Source organism: Muntiacus reevesi, chromosome 14 (assembly GCF_963930625.1).
Source record: "Muntiacus reevesi chromosome 14, mMunRee1.1, whole genome shotgun sequence".
NCBI classification, from domain to species: domain Eukaryota; kingdom Metazoa; phylum Chordata; class Mammalia; order Artiodactyla; family Cervidae; genus Muntiacus; species Muntiacus reevesi.
This window is the reverse complement of record NC_089262.1, coordinates 60,177,150-60,199,005: the sequence shown is the minus strand read 5'-3', so window position 1 is coordinate 60,199,005 and position 21,856 is coordinate 60,177,150. Positions and strand designations below refer to the sequence as shown.

General features: G+C 39.1%; 1 protein-coding gene across 1 annotated transcript; it reads right to left on the bottom strand.

The window, feature by feature from the left end:
- Window positions 1-2,595: 2,595 nt before the first annotated feature.
- On the bottom strand, window positions 2,596-21,762 carry UTP15 (UTP15 small subunit processome component). The gene is made up of 13 exons (XM_065905442.1): window positions 21,605-21,762; window positions 16,912-17,080; window positions 15,845-15,937; window positions 15,570-15,754; window positions 14,277-14,455; window positions 13,693-13,818; window positions 12,218-12,353; window positions 9,768-9,852; window positions 8,250-8,399; window positions 7,434-7,535; window positions 5,790-5,923; window positions 5,563-5,621; window positions 2,596-5,105 (listed from the first exon to the last, which is right to left on the bottom strand). The coding sequence occupies exons 2-13, from the start codon at window positions 16,999-17,001 to the stop codon at window positions 4,885-4,887; spliced, it is 1,560 nt and encodes a 519-aa protein (XP_065761514.1). The 5' UTR covers window positions 17,002-17,080; window positions 21,605-21,762; the 3' UTR covers window positions 2,596-4,884.
- Window positions 21,763-21,856: the final 94 nt, after the last annotated feature.

Here is a 21,856-nt window from a genome sequence, read left to right as displayed (position 1 = left end):
TTAAAGACGTGTAGACTATTTGGGGAAGAATATCATGTGGACTGCCTTCCTGATCCTCTGCTCGACTCCTTCTAGGTTGCATTCAGAACTGCAGAGCTGGAAGACTACAAACCACATCTCTCAGACTCCATTGCAGATAGTGCTCTGGATGCAGGATTCAGTTCAGTTCAGTCGCTCAGTCATGTCCAACTCTTTGCAACCCCATGAACTGCAGCACGCCAGGCCTCCCTGTCCATCACCAACTCCCGGAGCCTACCCAAACTCATGCCCATTGAGTCAGTGATGCCATCCAGCCATCTCATCCTCTGTTGTCCCCTCCTCCTCCCACCCCCAATCCTTCCCAGCATCAGGGTCTTTTCCAATGAGTCAACTCGTCGCATGAGGTGGCCAAAGCATTGGAGTTTCAGTTTCAGCATCAGTCCTTCCAATGAACACCCAGGGCTGATCTCCTTTAGGATGGACTGGTTGGATCTCCTTGCAGTCCAAGGGACTCTCAAGAGTCTTCTCCAACACCACAGGTCAAAAGCATCAATTCTTCCGCACTCAGCTTTTTTCACAGTCCAACTCTCACATCCATACATGACCACTGGAAAAACCATAGCCTTGACTAGACAGACCTTTGTGGACAAAGTAATCTCTCTACTTTTTAATATGCTGTCTAGGTTGGTCATAACTTTCCTTCCAAGAAGTAAGCATCTTTTAATTTCATGGCTGCAGTCACCATCTGCAGTGATTTTGGAGCCCAAAAAAGTCTGACACTGTTTCTACTGTCTCCCCATCTATCTCCCATGAAGTGATGGGACCAGATGCCATGATAGTTTTCTGAATGTTGAGCTTGAAGCCAACTTTTTCACTCTCCTCCTTCACTGTCATCAAGAGGCTTTTTAGTTCCTCTTCACTTTCTGCCATAAGAGTGGTGTCATCTGCATATCTGAGGTTATTGATATTTCTCCTGGCAGTCTTGATTCCAGCTTGTGCTTCTTCCAGCCCAGCGTTTCTCATGATGCACTCTACATATGTTAAATTAGCAGGATGCAGGATTAGGCGCCACTAATCAGATACACTCACACAAGATGTGGAAGGCGGGAGGCAGAGGGGGCCAGCTTCCTCTGTGGTCCTCCTGAATGCTGCTAATGCTGTCCCCACACCCCTCATACAGCTGTCCTAACAGGTAGGGCAGGTGAGCCTCAGTGCTTCTGGACCATCCTCCCCCATTCCTCCCCAAGAAAACCTCTTAAACTTTCATGTCATTTGACTTCATATGTAATACTCCACTTTATTGTTCATCAATAAGGGCCACTCTCTATTGATTCTTTTTTTTAAAAAAATTATTTACTTTTTGGCTGCACTGGGTCTTCATTGCTACACATGGGCTATCTCAAGTTGTGGCGAGCGGGGACTCCTCTAGTTGCAATGGCTTCTCTTGTTGCTGAGCCCCAGGGTGTGCAGGCTTCAGCAGTTGCGGCACACAGGCTATGTCCCCTGCAGTGGCAGGATTTCCAACCACCAGGGAAGTCTTCCCCATAGGTTTTTCAACACCGTAGCTTCTCATTTGCTGTCACTCTCTGACGTTATTCTTGGCTTTATTCCGTCATAATTTTTGGCTTGTTCACCAGCATATTTCATGTCTCCAGCTCACTACCTTTAATACACAAACTAACTCCTCAACTCCACACACACCAACAGTCCATCAACCCGGGTATTCTCACTCCCTCGTGACCTCATGTCCTTCTTACCCAGCTGTGACTCCGCGATGCAATGTGCACTGCTTTCACATCACAGCAACGCCCTGGTCCCTTTCTCAATTACTCTGCACTCACTGACGAAACCTCCGCTGGTGATTAAGTCCATAACTCAGCCTACCCCACATCTGCATCCTCAGAGCCAAACGTGACTAGAGAAAAACAGTCATGCTGACTGGGCTTGCCTGAAGTCTGTAACACTTCCCGCGCGTGGGCCTGAGCTCTGCTGGTAATGCTACTTCCCTCTCTAGTACTTTTATTCCCCCAACAATAATAAAAGCAAGCAACAGAAATATTCTAGGTACTTTTATAGGCATTAACTCACTTAATTCTCACAGTCACTTTCTGTGGTTGTGTCTAATTAACAGATGAAGAAAATGAAACACGAAGTGGTAAAATAACTTGCCCAAAGTCACACAGTCAGTGAGTGCCAAGCCAAGATTCACACTCAGGCAGACATGCTTCAAAGTATGAGCTCTTGCCCTCTCTCATATCTACTCTGTGTTCTTTTCAAACACCTCTCTGATCTTCTCCAACCAGTTTCAGTTGGTTGTTTTTTCCAATAAAGGAACTCATTAAAGAACTTCCACAAACCACCAGCATCACCTCTACACACAATTGCATCTGTGTCATATCTCTGTCCTCCTTCCCGAACAATGCCCCAACTATTTACACACTGTCTAAGCCAACCCTTCCCTTCGGGCACTCAGACCCGCACCTCCTCCCAAGGACACTGACCCAGCCATTGGCATCCCTCTCCTATAATCCTCAATTTCCCCTTCTCTACAAAGGGATTATCCCCACGAACATACACTGTCATTCCATTCAGAAAATTACTATATTTTAACAATCATTTTAAATGAGGCTTTTAATTAATGTTTGATAGAGCTGATTTAAGTTGAACATACTAAATTTCTTTAAACAAACTTACTTATACTCCAGAGTCCTTTAAACAGCTTAATAGCATTTATACATTGAAGGTATTTGATTTTCTTGTAAATAGCACTTCAAATGCAACAAGCATTTGAAGAAACAAGCATCTGACCCAACAAGCAAAACTTTCCATGGTACATAACTTTTACAAATAAAATAAATGTACAGTGAGTAAGTTCTCTGAAATACTTCAATATTTCTGCAGGTTTAATAACATCTTAAAATACATTTCAACTAAAATTCACAAATCTAAAAACCTGTTAGGCACTTTTAGGCGTTTTAAGTTGGAAATGAAGGCCCAATGTTACACTGTAATATGCCAATTACAAATACTACTTCAAATAGCAAATACTACAGTTTGTCCCAAACTTTAAAAACTATTCATGAACTTAACACTGAACTATTGATCGTTATGGGAATTGTTTCCTAGCCTTTTTGAAAATTTATGATTATTACATATCTCATCTAAAAAATGGCAGCACTCTGGTGAAGTTGTGTTAAAGGGAATGAGTGGTTTTGGCCCCAGCAAGCAGGCCAGTTCACAGTGCTGGGATGAGGAATTCAAGCCTGGGGAATTCAAGGGTGAATTCAATGATAAACGAGAATACCAACCCTGAATGGTTGTGGTAAGACCCAGATCAAATAATGCATGAGAAAACTCTTCTCAAAAAACTCTTATCTTCTAAAAAAGTTAGTTTTTTGGAAGAACCTCAACCTTTCAGCTTTACTAGTATCCCATTTATCAGTGTATTTATGAAATTTAAAAAAACTTATAAATTAACCCTTCTTTACACGAAGACACAGTTTCTGACCTTGACTAATCTCATAATTACTCAAGGAAGCAAATTCTTGGTTTCTTATAAGCCACTGGGCCTCACAATGGCTTAAATCAATTCATGAAGGGAAATCCAGACTCTCTGAGCATACATCCTTACCAGAACATAGGAATCTTTCTTTTTGCTTTAAAAATACACATAAAAATTCACAGAACTGAATGTGAATTTAAGAGGAGACTGCAGTTACAAAATCTTCCTTTAATTAAGGATTCTTCTAGCCTAAGACCTATTTCCTTACATAGTTAACTACTTCGGGAACTGGGGGAAGGTGGAAAAGGGACCAAGTGTAAAATCAGTGTGCTAGAAATCAAGTCAGTGACTATCCATCAGGAATTGATACATCCCAGAAAGTCAAGAAGAAAATAAGAGTCTCTTTATAAAAATTGTGATTTATGTTGAACTTAAAAAAAAAAGATACAAGGGGTTCTGAAATACAAAATGATGTTAAGAATAGAGGAGGGAAAAATAATCTAAACACAGGCCAAAGAAAATGGTTTTCAGAGGTAGGTAGCTGTAAGATAAGCGCCAAATACACATATAAAAAAGGCTGAAACGCTACTGGTCACAAGAGAAATGGCAAATTTCATCATTCCCCTGACCTGAAACAAGCTGAAAAGCTGGTAGGAAGGCTGCATACTGAGGGGAAGAGGAAAAATATGGTCCCCAAGGCTTACCTGCAGGCCCTGTTCTGAGCAGCACAGTCAAGATTACGGGGAGAAAAGGAAAACACAGGCTGGTGAGCACAATTTCTAGGTATCAAATCTGCCTCATCACATTCTCTGAATACATGTCAAACTCGTGTCAAGTATTCGGAGTTGGCCACTAATCTGCCACACCGGCAACAGATACAGTCCAATTACCAGCTGAGATGGAACTTGTGACCTGGGACAAATGATGACAGCAAGGAAATGGGGCACACTCGGCTGGAGCCTGGGGACCCCAAGTGCACTGATTTGAGAATTTACTGGTTGTTGCCATTTGTATTTCCATGATAGAAGGAAAAAATAAAACCCTGTTCCTTTGGCAGGATTCTTAAGTTGAAACCCTCTCCAGAGTTCTGAACGTCTACTCAAACGCTGAAACAGAACTCAGCTATATTAAAATTAATGTCAACCTGTCCAAGATGGACATACATTATGACCCAAACTGAGATCTCTTCCAGCTGAAGATGCCATGAAATAATTCAAAGCAGAACATGGAAAACCATGTTTAAAAACAGTTTCTTATTTTCCAAGCATAGTCATTCCAGTCTCTTCTATAAAATTGCTTCTGCAAATAGATTTTTGTAATGTATCAGAGATTCTCTTCCCAATAGTTAATAGCATCAAATCTATTCCATGTTAGGAGTTCTTACATCTCCTGTTAAGCAGACACTATGATTCAATCTTATTGTTCTCTAGAAATCCATCAGATGTATCATGCTGCAATACAGAAGTGCTTTCTTTCCTTGTCATGGTAGCAAAAAGCATATCCATCATCCCCAAGGTTTCCAGCAGTTCTCTTTGGTAATCAATCTCTTTTTCTACTAGTCCTTGAAGTACCAAAAACTTTTTATCAACTACAGGTGACTGACCAATCACAGGTAGATATATATCTAGAAAGAGAGGAAACATTCACTATAAACATCTTTTCTAAACAAAATGTGAACAGCAGAGTTTAGAAAAAGTACAAAAATATTAAATATAAAAGGCACTGAAAAATCTGTACTTGTACAATTTATATTTTACATAAACAATCCATCTGAATAAATGTATTTCAGAGAGAAATAATTTCGACTTATTTTTCATTTTCTCATTAAAAATTAGTCATGGTCATTGTAGGTATTTAAAGAAAAAAACTTTTTAAATTATAATAACCCTAGTGCCAGCAATTGAAAGCCAATCCATTGTAAACATTTTACTCTATTTTAAAATGCACTGATTTACTATTATTGTTTTCTCCATGAAATCTTTGCTGGAGACTTGATAATGACAAGGTATTTCAATCTATTTGATTTCATTATCTGATACCTCTACTTCTTCAAGAATGCTAGAATTTTAGCAACTACTTACCAATAATTATTTCAGCAGCATTAATCAAAACAGGGGCAAATCTTGGCTGAGACAGGTTCCTACGAAGCAAAAATTCTGTTTACTGAAACCTGCAAACTTTAAAAAAAATCCTTAAAACAGATTTACTAAACTATTCTGTCAGGTCTCTACAAACCTCAAACTAAAAGTAAATTTGGAAATAAAATTTCAGATGCAAAATACATGCATTTCAGAGACATAAAACATACCTTATCAAAAAATTAAGAACACGACTGATTTCCTTTTCATCTCGACCTGCAAGGGCGTTTGCAAGGACTCCTCTTCGATTTAACTCCTTTATGATGGAAACTGTAATCTCGGGCGTCTTAATTGTACAAGTGGGCTAGAAAATTTTTAAGAGTCAACATGAGCAGCACAAGAAAAGAGTCACAGTCTTAGTACTCACTAATAATTACCAAACTTAAATGGGGTTTTTTTCCTTCCCACTTTAGAGTCATGGCAAGAAACAAAATAATTCTTTTAAAAATAAACTCGATGAAAAAAAAAAAAAAAAAACTCAATGTTACATGGCAGCCTGGATGGGAGGGTAGCTTGGGAAAGAATGGATACATTTATAGCTGAATGGATACATGAACAGTTGAGTCCCTTCACTGTCTACCTGAAACTATCACACTGTTAACTGGCTATACCCCAATACAAAATAAAAAGTTTAAAATAAAAAATAATTTTTTTTAAGCTCCAGAATTCCCTGGTGGTTGAGAATTTGCCTGCCAGTTCAGGGAACTCGGATTCAATCCCTGACCTGGGATGATTTCACATGCCACAGGGCACTATAAGCCCATGTGCTGCAACTACTAAAGCCCGGCACTTTCAAGTTCATCAGTTCAGTTCAGTAGCTCAGTTGTGTCCAATCCCATGGACTGTAGCACATTAGGGTTCCTGTCCATCACCAACTCCCAGAGCTTGCTCAAACTCATGTCCATCAAGTCACTGATGCCATCCAACCATCTCATTCTCTGTTGTCCCTTCTCCTCCTGCCTTCAATCTATCTCAGCAACAGGGTCTTTTTAAATGAGTTAGTTCTTCACATCAGGTGGCCAAAGTATTGGAATTTCAGCTTCAGCATCAGTCCTTCCAATGAATATTCAGGACTGATCTCCTTTAGGATGGACTGGTTGGATCTCCTTGCAGTCCAAGGGACTCTCGAGTCTTCTCCAACACCACAGTTCAAAAGCATTAATTCTTCAGTGCTCAGCTTTCTTTATGGTCCAACTCTCACATCCATACATGACTACTGGAAAAACCACAACTTTGACTAAACAGACCTTTGTCTACAAAGCAATGTCTCTGCTTTTTAATATGCTGTCTAGGTTGGTCATAGCTTTTCTTCCAAGAAGCAAGTGTCTTTTCATTTCACGGTTGCAATCACCATCTGCAGTGATTTTGGAGCCCAAGAAAATAAAGTCTGTCACTGTTTCCCCACCTATTTGCCATGAAGTGATCGGACTGGATGCCATCCAATTTGGAACCGATTGGTTCCACGTTGGGAAAGAAGTACGTGAAGGCTAGAGTCCATGCGCCACAACAAAAGGAGCCACCACAAGACACCCGTGAACAGTAACTAGAGAGAAGACCTTACTTGTTGCACTTAAGAAAGCCCACACTGCAACAAAGATCCACTGCAGCTAAAAATAAACTTAAAAAATTAAAACTAATGTCCTTGTAGGTTCATCAGTTGCAACAAATGAACCCCACAGGCTATGCATGTGTGGGGCAGAGGGCAGATGGGAAAGCTCTGTACCTCCCCTCAATTATGCTGTGAACCTAAAACTGCTCTTAAAAGAAAGTCTTTATAAAAAAAAAAAAAAATCACACACACCTTACTCACTCACCTCAAGGACTCTGTCAAGTGCCTTAGAGATCCGGAAGTTTTTCAGATCCCTGTCATACAATTCTAGGTGTTTCTTTGATGGCCTGTTGATCAAAATGTCATCCTGCATTGAAAAGTAAATTTACAAAGAAAAATCAATATCCAAATAGTTTTATTTGAAATAATCATAGCTTCACAGTGTCCTTCAACTCTATCATAAATAAGGGTCACAAGCCCATGAAGTCAAGCAAATAAAAACAGAATAATCTGCCACATCACCATGTTCTTAGTGTCCTGTGATTTTAACTTAGGATCCACACACAACATCCCATCCTGCGCAGACACTGCTCACTGCAGTTCTCTTTACACAGCAAGCAGTGACTGAGTAGAAAGAGAAAACAGGAATCTGAGCAACCACCTAGTCCCAATAAAGAAATCCTGGATCAATCACAACTTCTTTGTATCTCCATCTTCTCAGATGCCAAATGGAGATATTATTGGCTCTACTCTTTTTCAGGGTTATTTAGAAGATCAAACCAGACAGTGGGTGAAAGACACTATTTTGAGCACAATAACGTTGCTATGATTCGGGGCATTAAGAAGTATCATTAGACAGTTTCTTCAACAAATGGTTTTGGGAAAATCGGACAGTTACATTCCCAATAGTTATTAATTTAATGTTCCTAATCCAGCAATCTGGAGATAAATATGAAGTAAAGAAAAGTAAAATGAAGCTAACTGCCAGGTGAACTACACTTTTTCAGGAATGTGCAGGGATGAAGCTGGCTACTCTAACAACTTTCATCTTTAAAAAATATATATGAATATATACAAATACCTGTTGTTTCATATAATTTTTCCCCTTAATAAAAGTTCGATATGCAGGCCTTCTTCTCCTGGGCACAGAATCCTTCTTTGCTTCAGATTTCCGATGTTTAACACTCAGTATTCCATTGGTCATTCCTACAACTATTGTCTCATCTTCATGCTAACAGCAATTAGAAAAGTAAGTTAGCGTATTAGGAACTCATAATTCACCTTGCTTTTTCTTCCAAATAACATTTATTATGTGCTTGCCGCTTGACTGTACTTTCATCAAGAGTTCCATTAAGATACTGATTCTCTGCCTAACAGTGACTGACCTATGGGAAAAGTTAAAGTAAAATCATTTTTATTCCTCCAAGATACTACTGTTTGACAGGATCTGCTGGAGAAGGGATAGGCTACCCACTCCAGTATTCTCAGGCTTCCCTTTGTGGCTCAGCTGGTAAAGAATCCACCTGCAATGAGGGAGACCTGGGTTCCATCCCTGAGTTGGGAAGATCCCCTGGAGAAGGGAAAGGCTACCACTGCAGTATTCTGGCCTGGAGAATTCCATGGACTGCATAGTCCATGGGGTCACAAAGAGTCAGACACCACTGACAAATTTTCACTTTTTAAATTATACTTGGAAATTGTCACTGCCAGTTGGTATAATAATACGCAGTTAATAACATCTTGGGAAATATTTCCAAAATAATTTTTCCCCATACCCTCCTCCTAGAAAAGAATGACGTGGTGGCATGCGTGTGTGCATCCATGTTAAGTTGCTTCAGTCGTGTCCAACTCTTCTGTGACCCTACGGACTGTAGCCCGCCAGGCTCCTCTGTCCACAGGATTCTCCTGGCAAGAAAACTGGAGTGGGTTGCCATGCCCTCCTCCAAGGGATCTTCCCGACCCAGGGATTGAAGCCACGTCTCCTACATCTCCTGCACCAGCGGGTGTGTTCTTTCCCACGAGTGCCACCAGGGAAGCCCCAGCGGTGGCACGACTTTCCAAAATCTTGTCAAGAAAACACTTTATGACTCTTTTCCACTCCCAGTTCAGATTTCCATATAAGGTATCCAAATCGATTCCTCCTCCTCGGTAGCTCACGAAACGTGACACTACACACTCCAGAAAGAGCAGTTAACAGAGAAAAGGAGACATTTCATTTTGTTGCCCTTTTGTCTCCCCCCGCCGCCTTTCTTTTTGGCTTAGAGAGCCAGCCTGACTTTTTGGAGTGTTTAACCCTTGAGTTAAATGTGCTGAAGAGAGATTTATCTACTTTCCAGGTCCTACCCATAGTGTTGACAATGCCTACACAACACTACAGTTAGTTTGAGTTGTTCAATAAGTGGGACCTAAATCTGAATTCATGCTTAGTTATTGAGACAACTCATATATTCCAGCAATTATCTTAACCCAATTATCTAATGTGACGAGAAGAAAATAATACTTATTCAAATACAAAGATAAACCCTAATACTTCATGTTAGTTTCATTTAACAAGCAAGGTTAGTCAAAGTTAAAAAAAAAAAAGAGCTAAAATACTTACTGCAAGTGCAAGACTCAAAATTGAAGCTGTATAATCAAAACTGTGGACTACCTTGTAGGAAGTTGTGCTATATACTTTCACCTTCCTAACCGAAAAAGAAAAAAAGAGCTGTGTCACAAAGCATCTTAGAAATGAGTATAAAAAATTACTATTTTTTAAAATTCAATACATGAATATTAAAACATACAACAATGAAGAAAAATGATTAGTAATATTAGTTACAAAGTAATTTATCACTGAATCTCTTTTAAAAATGAACTCTTTTTTATTGTTTGCATAAAGGCTTCAACCAGCCACCAGAAGGATGGACCACCTTTTCCTGAAGATGAAACTCGAAACTAAAGAAACGGCATCAAAGTCCATCGAAGTCAAAAGGGTAGGGCTTCCCAGCTGCATCACCATCACTGACACTGTGGGCAGGATAGCTCTCTGTCACGGTGGCTGTCCTTACACTGCAGGGTGTTCAGGAGCATTCTTGACCTCTTCTCCCTACATACCAAGAACACTCCACCCCCAGGTTGTGACAGTAACCAAAAATGTCCACAGAAAGTCACCCTGGGTTGAGAACTATGAATAGAGCTAACTTACCAATAGCTTTTGAAGGACACATCTAAAAATCAAGTCCCAAATTGCCTAGTAATACCACTGCAGGGAATCTGCTTTATACTTACATACCACGTTCCTCTGTATCAGAAGTATTTTCTAGCTTTTAAAATATGTATACTTTTTAATAAATATGCTGAAAAACCAAGGCTTTACATAACAATGAAAAAAGAAATATGGAAATAAAAGGAGCAACAACAGATAAATGAAAGTAAATTCTAGAACTGGGTCATCACTCTAGCCACATGCGGCTAATAAGCACTTAAAATGTGGACAGTGAAAAAGAAGTGAATTTATTTTACTTAATTTTAAAACTGAGGCAGTATAAAAATATTTTTCTATTAAATACAACTATATTTCACTTTAATCATAAAGTATGATTATTGTATCATCGGGCATGTATATGAGGCTGAACTTGTTTCTGGTCTATCATTAATAACTTTATGCTGATTACATACTAAAATAATATTTTAGAGTAAATATTATTATTAAATTAATTTTACCTATTAAACATGGCTGGCAAAACTGAAAATTACATAGTAACTCACACTGTGTTTCTGTTGTACAGCACTGTTATGGAACATTAACTAATAAAACACTAATACTTACTGAAAATAGTAATATTTAGAAATATGTAATTTCTATACATTAACACATAGAAATTTTTACATGAAGTTTTAAATTTTAAAGAATATAAGCTAGAATATATATATACATACTCATAAATATTTCAAAATATACAATAATGATTTTAAAAGAAAACTACAGAATAACAAATTATTTTAAAAGAACATTCAAATGATTCAATAAATTCCTGAAGTATATTACACGCCAGTCAGGATGGATGCTATCCAAAAATCTACAAGCAATAAATGCTGGAGAGGGTGTGGAGAAAAGGGAACCCTCTTACACTGTTGGTGGGAATGCAAACTAGTACAGCCACTATGGAAAACAGTGTGGAGATTTCTTAAAAAACTGGAAATAGAACTACCATATGACCCAGCAATACCACTTCTGGGCATACACACTGAGGAATCCAGATCTGAAAGAGACACGTGCTCCCCAATGTTCATCGCAGCACTGTTTATAATAGCCAGGACATGGAAGCAACCTAGATGCCCATCAGCAGATGAACGGATAAGGAAGCTGTGGTACATATACACCATGGAATATTACTCAGCCGTTAAAAAGAATTCATTTGAATCAGTTCTAATGAGATGGATGAAACTGGAGCCCATTATATAGAGTGAAGTAAGCCAGAAAGATAAAGAACATTACAGTATACTAACACATATATACGAAATTTAGAAAGATGGTAACAATGGCCCTATATGCGGGGCAGAAGAAGAGACGCAGAAGTACAGAACAGACTTTTGAACTCTGTGGGAGAAGGTGAGGGTGGGATGTTTCGAAAGAACAGCATGTATATTATCTGTGGTGAAACAGACCACCAGCCCAGGTGGGAGGCATGAGTCAAGTGCTCGGGCCTGGTGGGCTGGGAAGACCCAGAGGAATCGGGTGGAGAGGGAGGTGGGATGGGGGACCGGGATGGGGAATACGTGTAACTCTATGGCTGATTCATATCAATGTATGACAAAACCCACTGAAAAAAAAAAAAAAAAATTCCTGAAGTATATTAATTAAAGCAAAAAATTATATCAAGGGAGAAAATAAGCTTGCTATGTATAAATGTAAGGTCAAAACTATTTTCAACTCAACAGATTTTTTTTATGGAGATCATCTGGCAGCATATTAATGCTATCACAAGTTGTGCAGAAATAACATTTCTTCAAGCAGTAAATATATGCACACTAAGAATGACTAAGAAAGAAAATTAAAATGCTAACCTATCCAGTGAGCCAGAGAGTAACCTCTGTCCAGAGCTGCTGAGACATAAACATGTCACAGTTTTATGATGATTTTTCAAAGACACGAGCAACTGTCCTCCTTTTAGCATGTCCCAGACTTTAACATACCGACCTCCTATAAAAAGAAACAATCATTAGTTTAGTTTGGAAAACAACCGAAAAGCACCATAAAATCATTCTTCAAAGGAATTTTGTGCAAAAATGGGAAAGAATAATGAAGATATCGTTTCCTAAAAATTCTGTGAATCCCAACAAAACTGAAAAACTTCTCTATAACTTTTACTCTAAGAACTGGAAGCATTCTTAAAGGCAATTTAATCCAATGGTTTAAAAAGAAATTTTTTAATACGGCATCTTTTCTTTCAGTGAAGTATTAAGCAAAGGTCTAGCAGGTAAAACAGAAAAAGAGGCTGGGGAGCTAGGGGTGGGTGGGGACAAAGTTCTTACCTATCCTGACTGTGAAAAAGGGCCTGAAGCCCAATTCTCAGTCCCTGTCTCCCCAGACCACATTTTGAAACCACTGACCTCATCCGTCAAAGGCGGACCTCTCATTTTCAAGGTCTGTCTATACTGGTTAAGGGATTGCCCAAAGGTCACACAATAATTAGTGACAGACGGAGGTCAGTATACAGACATCCGTTCTCTCTGTTCAACTTGCAAATACTTCCATTTCTCAAAATAAAGAAAAATAGAAACTCTGACAATATTATCAACTTATCTTGAAATCAAATAGGTACTGGGGAAAGGAGTATAAAACGGGATAACTTCTTTTGGATTTTAGAATTAAGCGAAAAAACAAAGCAAAGCTATACACTACCTATGTATTCTTCTAATGCCAACACACGAATTTTGCCTTAACAAATGAAAAAAGCCAGTTTACTACTTCCATTATAAATATGAAAATGCACTATGAACAAAAATGAAAAAAACACCTCAGTTTCAACTTGATGAAAAATACACGGAGGCCACCCTGAGTCCACGTTGCCTCCTCCTCCAGCACCAGCAGCTCTTCGCTGGGCAAGGCCGTTTTAGCCAAGAGTCACATAGAAAGAGCGAAGCCTAATTCTAGCTCTGAAAGAACCTGCGTTTTCAAAAGCAGCTACAGATCTTGTATGTAGGAACAGCAGCAGGAGTCACAACACAGGCTCTCAAATTCTGAGATCGCTGATTTGCTACTTACCCCTTTTTCTTGGACAAATTACTTAAAACTTTGTCTCTATTTTGTAAAACAGAGAAAACTATCTTTTAAGCACATCTAGGGGACTGGAGATAATACGTTTATAAAAGCACAGTGCCTGGCTCATCGTAGGTACTCAGGAAATAAAAACTGCTTGCCTATCCCACTTATCAACTGTCTGAGCAAAAAACTAAATGTGCGATTCACGGGCACACTGACAAAGACACACCTGACTTGAGACAAACAATACTGGGGAAACAATCTTTAAAAGAAATACCTGCTGATACCAGAAGACCTCCAGAGGGAAAAAGCAGGACACTCTCCACTGGCTGTCCATGCTCAGCAGAGATAACACTCTGGTTTGCCCGCGCATCAAACATCTTCACAGTGTGATCATATGACCCTAAAACAAAAACGTGTCTCTGTGTGCATATTCAAACAAAACTTTTAAAAGGAGAAAAGGCTTAGATGAAATTCTAAAAAGACATGTATACTCAAGAAGATACAGTACTTCTAAACCCTCTGTTACCACTGTCTGTTTCTGATACACCAACCTACATGGAACCTTAAACTATTCCTACCTCCAGACGACTGAATCATCTGGGAGCCTTACACAGACACCCATGAAGACTGAACCACATGACCTCTGCTTCCCGACCACTGGGGAACCTCTGAACACCAGAGCATGATGTTTCAAATCACATGTGGAGGACAATTAAGAACAATCCCCCAAAGAAGAAAAAGGAAATAAAACAACAGGAGAAACACATACATATTTCTTTGAAAAAGAATCCCAAAGAAGCATCCAAGTATATCAATAAAATTACCAACTTCAAGAGAGAAGAAAAAGATTTCACTAACCTGTGACAAAGAGATCTGGGTTCAGTTTGCTAGCACATCCACACCTCACATAATCAGAATGTTCTTTGAATGTCAGAATTTCTTTGGAGTTTGGAATATCCCATAATTTAACTGTATAATCATCAGCCCCAGAAACCACATGGTATTTGTCAGCTGTAAAATCTACTGAATGAACTGCTCTGAAAAATCAAGAATCAATATATCAAAAAGCAAGAAAAAATTATTTCTGGTATCTTCTAACATCCGAAATAACAAGAAAAGCAGCTCATTTTCAGTAATTGTAGAGCAAAATCATGAGAGAAAAAGAAAATCTTAAAAATCTTTTAAAACAGATGTTTATCCTCAAGCCAATTTAAAATGTATATATCCCTGGTACTATGAAATTAATAAAAATACTGAACAATGGCCTTAAAATTATATTTTCTAACACGTTAACATTTCTACTTTGCTGCTCGGTGGGATGTTCTAAATGTTGGCACAAAGGTACTTTAATTTAAAAAATTTTTAAATGGGTAGTTCCTAAAAAATTCTAAGGAGACTTGCCACTAAGCAGGATCATGTTCCATAAATTTGCTATATTTAAAACGTTTCACTGATGAACTAAGACTATCCTGATAATATACTATTAAAAAAAACACTTTTGAGATTTAAAATCAACAGTAAATTTCAGCAATGACATTGGTAATCCTGAAACAAAGTTATAAAACTGCCTTTGGCTGTTTAATTTATAAAGAAGCAAAACACCAAATATAAGTAGGAAAAAAAAAATCCCACCTTCCAACTTGATTTCAAAAAAAACAAACTCCAATACAATCCAGGCCTCTTGAGTTCTCCATTACAGTTGTGAGGTTGCCTTTAGAACCTCAATGGGGTCACGAAACTCACTGAGAAGTTAATGAAAGCTATAGGACGTCTACATAGAGAAACACACATTTCCTAAAATGTCGCAAAAAATTCCTAGGGAATTCATGAGCCCCATCAAGCTGGACCATAGGACTGAACCAAGTTATGCACGCTGTCTTAGAACAACCAGGAAATAAAAGTCCATAATGGTACATAATCTTCACAGAACTGTTTCTTTCAAAACCTGTAAAACCAACAGAACTTACAACAAAACAGAAAAGCAACTATCTGTAACTGTATGGTGATAGATATCAAGCAGTTTATTGTGACGATCATTACACAATACATACAAATACTGAATCATTATGTTGTACACCTGAAACTAATAGAATGTATGCTAATTATACTTCAATTAAAACAAAACAAAACAAAATAACATCTGTCTCTTACTTAGTATGGCCTTCAAACTGCCTGAGGGGAGCCCTCCCGCTTATATCAAAAAGCTGAACACCACCATCTTCACTGCCAGCCACAAGGAGTCTTCCGTCCTGTCGAAAAGTAGCGCAGTATGCTGTGTCTTTAAATCGTGAAAAGGTTTTTATAGGTTCTTGGGAGTATCGGCCATAAATGTGAATCTACAACAAGATAAAAAACATAGTATTTTACTAGATGGCTCAAGAATAGCAGTAAATATAAACTATATAAAAGAAAAATATTACATTTACCCTTGAAGAAGCTGTGACTGCATAGTTATATGGAGGCTGGGGAGAAAAGTCTACTTTTGACACTGCACCAAACTCCTTGATCTGAACAGGCGTCTTAATGAAAAATAACAGAGTATTAACAGAGTTACAACCATGCAGGCTACTTTGTACCTTGCCTTTTTTTTCACTAACACATCTTAGCTAACTTTTCATATGAGCAATAGCTTTACCATCCATTATAAGATATATCATAATTTACTTTACCAGTCCACTACTGACAAACAGGTTTTTCTGAGATTTCTAATATTACAGAAATTTCAATGAGCATCTTTACACATAAGGATAACATACACAAATTCTGGAGAGTATATTCACTGATTAAGTTCCAAGCTATGTAATTTACAAGACCACAAGTTATTTTTATTGTAAGAGATAATGCCAGAATTGCCCTCTGGAAAGTTTGCGCCAATTTTCCCTACCTCAAGTAGCAATGATCATCAAAATTTTTCATTTGTGCCAACATAATACATGAAAAGGTATCTAAATTATTATCCAATACTTATTCAGTTATTGTTTTAATTTGCATTTATTCAATTATGAGTGAAGTTGGAGCTCTTTTAATACATTTATTGGCCACTTAAATTTCTTTTTCTATAAACCTCCCAATCCCAACCTTTTTCCATTTTTCTATTAAGTCAATCATCTTTTTTATAAAGAAAGATCATTTAATTAGTTTTTGCAGATAACATAGAATTCATTTTACATCTCTTCCTCCTGAGATTAAGAAAAAAAATTTTTTAAAACCTTCTTTCATATGAGATTCAAGTTCTAAAATTTAATTCACTTGAACTGATTAATCATCTATTCTGTGTTAGATACCTGTATTATTAAACTGATTAAGGAATATGGATTTTTATATAAGTCCAAGAAAAAATAAACTAGACATCAAATTTTCCACCCAAATTATAAGCTGCTGACAGATTATTTTTAGTTATTAATTCTTTACTAGCATATACAAAGTATAACAAATGCTGGAGAAATTGGCATCAAGTGCAAAAGAGCCCCCCCTGAATTTTGTCTACACTTACCTTATAGTTGTTCCAGTACAGTGTATCTTGGGTGATTTTTTCACCAAGTATAGGATATGTCTGGATTGCTACAGGCTTGTAACCAGCCATACTTTCATATAATTGCAGTTATCCAAGGGTAACCAGTTTGAAACTGGTGTTAGAAATAATTAAAGTGACTGTCTTACGTCTGAAAAAGAAAATATTTTATATACACATTACTACTATTCATAAACCTGTATATAGTCATGATTATCACTCTGTGTCTTTTCTAAAGGTCGTGTGGTAGCTTACAGATTAGTGATCAGTAACCATTTAATCTTAATATAGAAGAGACAATCTAAAGAAAGCAAGAAGAAAACAGATAGGGCTACCATAGTGTACCATCTGCTCAGTTATATGCAGAGACTACACACAAATGTTCCCACACCTAACTGACCAATTTACAACACTTGGGAATAAATCTGGCTCAGCCATCCAGTTGCCAAAGCAGAGAGAAACACACTGGCTTGGAACGCTCATTTATTAACAACAGAAAATGTTAACATGGAACTGCAAATACAAATGCTTCCTAAAATTAAACTTAAGACAACATTTAATCTATAAGAACATGGTCTAGGGACCTAGGGCTTCCCTGGTGGCTCAGAGGGTAAAGCGTCTGCCTACAATGCGGGAGACCCGGGTTCAATCCCTGGGTCAGGAAGATCCCATGGAGAAGGAAATGGCAACCCACTCCAGCATTCTTGCCTGGAAAATCCCATGGGCAGAAAAGCCTAGTAGGCCACAGTCCATGGGGTCACAAAGAGTTGGACATGACTGAGCTACTTTACTTCACTAGGGACCTGACTTCCTGAAAGCATAAAACTGCCAAGAGGAAAGCAGAGCTGGTATTTTAATGTAGAAGAATAAAATTAAATTTAAAAGCTTAAAATATAAATCTAATATTCTGATGTAGAAGATTAAAATTAAGTTAGTTGATTTTAAAAGGCTTAAACATAAGAAAGAAAACAAGAACAAAACAATTCTGAAATGAAATTCTAAATTAAAGTGACAGAAAAAAGATTAATTAAAGCTTTTTTAATTCCAAATTTGTTTTATTAAGTTCAGTTCAGTTCAGTTCAGTTCCTCAGTCGTGTCCGACTTTTTGCGACCCCATGAATCGCAGCACACCAGGCCTCCCTGTCCATCACGAACTCCCGGAGTTTACTCAAACTCATGTCCATCGAGTCGCTGATGCCATCAGGCCATCTCATCCTCTGTCGTCCCCTTCTCCTCCTGCCCCCAATCCCTCCCAGCATCAGTCTTTTCCAATGAGTCAACTCTTCACATGAGGTGGCCAAAGTATTGGAGCTTCAGCTTCAGCATAAATCTAAGGTTTAAAAAATAACTTTTCACAACATGAAGAGGGTTTCTTTGCATAAACCTCTTCACATACCATAGGATCATTACAATACCTTTACCTAAATGTTTTAAAATGTTGTGCTAGTTTCTGCCATACAACAACTAATTAAAACTTTTAACTGACATGTAATTAAGTTGAAATGTCTTTCCAGAACCATTTAATTGCAACAAGGGAATGATTCAGTGGAGTAATTCATATACTCTGGAAAGTCTGAAAACACTGTATCAGTAACACCAAAATACACAGGTGCAACATATTTTAAAGGCTTTGATGAAACATGGCAATCCATGATTTAAAAAAGGGAAACTTTTCTTTTCACTGAAGTACCTACAAAGTAACACACTGTTTTAGGCACTGGGGAGCAATGCTGAGTGAAACAGACATGGTCAGTGCCTTCATATACTCTGAGACTCTTCAGTTCAGATGGTAATTAGCACCAGCTAGGAATCTGGAATCAATCTTAACTTGTCGTTCCTTCTCACTTCTAACATATAATATTTAGCAAGAGCTGCTGATTTTACCTTTCAAATCTTTCTAAACTTCATAATGTCCACACCACCTAGTCAGACTGCTCTAATTCACATCTTCTCAACTACTGAAATAGTGCAATATAAGGTCTCTCTGACTGTCTTGTCTGTCTTCCAAATAGATGTCAAAGTTACCAAACTACCATGCAAATCTAGCTTTTGCTACAAAATGCAAAACTGCCCAGAAAAGAAGGTGCAAGCTCCTTCAAACAGAAGGAAGGCCCTCCGTAATCTTGCCCTTGCTTATCTTTCCAGCTTCACTTCTTTTTACTCACTTAACACACCATGGCCCTTCTTGTCTCAGTATCTGTCTTCATCTGTCCTCTCTGGCAAGAATGATCTCTTTCTACCTACCTCCTATTTATCATTTAAAATTCAAGAATCACATCCTCCAGGAAATCTCTGACCTCCTTAACTAGGTTAGGGGCTTGTCTTTTATAAACCTACTTGATTGTATTTCTACCAATTCACATAATCATATGGCATCATAATGATCTTTTTTCCCCATTAGTCAAAGCAATGGTTTTTCCAGTAGTCATGCACAGATGTTAGAGCAGGACCATAAAGAAAGCTCAGTGTCTAAGAATTGATGTTTTTGAACTGTGGTGTTGGAAAAGACTCTTGAGAGTCCCTTGGACTCCAAGGAGATCCAACCAGTCAGTCCTAAAGGAAATCAGTTCTGAATATTCATTGAAAGGACTGATGCTGAAGCTGAAACGTCAATACTTTGGCCACCTGATGAGAAGAACTGACTCACTGGAAAAAAAGCCTGATGCTGCAAAAGATTGAAGGCAGGAGAAGAAGGGTATGACAGAGGATGAAATGGTCGGATGGCATCACCGACTCAAAGGACATGGGTTTGAGCAGGCTCCGGAAGTTGGTGATGGACAAGGAAGCTTGGCATGCTGCAGTCCATGGGGTGGCAAAGAATCAGACACAACCGAGCAGCCGAACTGAAACTGAGCATTTCATGTCTGGAAAACTAAAAACAATTGCTCAATGGGGGCTTCCTTGGCTCAGACAGTAAAGAATCTGTCTGCAATGCAAAAGATGTGGGTTTGATTCCTGGGTCGGGAAGAACCCCTGGAAAGGGGAATGGCTATACCCACTCCAGTGTTCTTACCTGGAGAATCCCACGGACAGAGCAGCCTCGTGGGCTACAGTCCATTGAATCGCAAAAAGTCAGACATGACTGAGCAACTAACATTTCAGTTTCAAAGAAATATTTGTGAAAGGAACAAAAGGAAGCATTGTGCTAGGTTATATGGGAAACAAAATTAAAACCATGAGTGGTGCAAACACTGCTATAAAGCACAAGTTCACAGAGTTTTTCTGCAAAAGGCCAAAGAATAAATATTTCAGGCTTTGTAGGCCAGCAGGCAAAATGGAGGATATTATGTAGTTACTTATATACCAAGAAAGAGAAAATTCCAAATTTTTTACTAACAAGCTACCCCCAAATGACTATGATATTTTGTTTATGAATGAAAGAGACTCTTTGGAGAAGGGAGAGAAAGCTTCATGGACTTTGAATGATGGGTCCTGTCATCAAATAGGGCTTCCCTGGTGGCAAAGTGGTAAAGAACCCGCCTGTCAATTCAGGAGACGCAGGAGACTCAGGTTCGATCCCTGGCTCGGGAAGATCCCCTAGAGGAGGGCATGGCAACCCACTCGTCTTCTTGCCTGGAGAATCACCATGGACAGAGAAGCCTGGGGAGCTAAGGCCCATAGGGTCACAGTGAGTGAGACACAACTGAAGCGACTTAGCACATATTCATCATCACACAAATCGCCAACATTCATCTATAAAAAGCATACTTGGCTCACTGAGGACCCTAGAACAGACAGTAGGCCAGATCTAGCCTGTCTGTGGGCCTCAGCCCCTCACTACAGCAGGGCTGACCCTTGAAGAGCACAGTTTTGAATTGTGCGGGTCTGCTTAGAAGCAGATTTTTTTTCAACAGTAATACCACAGTACTACAGAATTCTGGCTTGTTGGAAGCACAAGTGGAGCCCAGGATGTGAAGGAATCCCATACGTGGAGAGTCCACTGTAAGTTATCCCTCCCAGGAAGGTCGGGGCCCCTAAAGCTGCCTCACCACAGTGTTCAAGGGTCGACTATATAAGAGCGATGGAAAACATAACGCTGCCTTGAAAGAAGTACTTTACAGTGGTTTGCCAGATTAAAGTGAGGAACAGCATCAGGCAGGAGGGGGAAAGCAAGACGGTTCAAAAGCACGGATGCAAGAAGTGACGTGAAAATGAACAGAAAGAAAATAATCAGAGAGTGGTAACAGCCTGAAAAAACCAGGACTGAATGAAAACTAGATACTACATCACAAGGCAGAATACCAAAAGTATGCTATAAGTAATATACAGAAAACACAACGTTCAGACGAGACTTTAACTGGGAGGCTACCAGAAACATTCAAAGCGTGCATTTCAGTTGGGCATTTAATATAATATTAAAACTAATTAACCACTTAATAAGAGCGGGCACTGCAACCTGAGAGAATCACATAAGCAAAGACAGAGATGGAAATCCGCCTACTACTTTGAAAGGGTGTGGATTACTCCAGGGACTCATAATGGTGGACAGTAGGAGCGGACAGTGACCGCAGAGGAGGAAAATCTAGATCGAAACTAAATTGCAAGGATCCTGAGAGGTTGCTTAATAAGTTTAGCCACTCCGCGGAGACCAGGAGGCCCTAGGGAAACATGCTAGATACCAAGAAAGGCCTGATGTGAGTCTGGGGTGCCCTCGTTGGGAGCCCCCTTTACCTACCTCCGTGGGCCCGGACGGTCCGCCGAGACACCCCAGTGTCAAGGAGAATTTCTTGGACTCCGCCAGTCCCCTTCCTGGACTGTGCAAGAGAACATGCAGAAGATCACGTGGATACTGTAAGAAACCCCTGAAACACGCCGCGAACAGAAGAGCCCGTCGCGTCGCACGAAGGTGACGTCAGGGCGCAGGCTCCCGAGACGCACGCAGCCCGAGTGACGCAGGGGCGGGTCCGGTGGGCGGGGCCACGGTGGA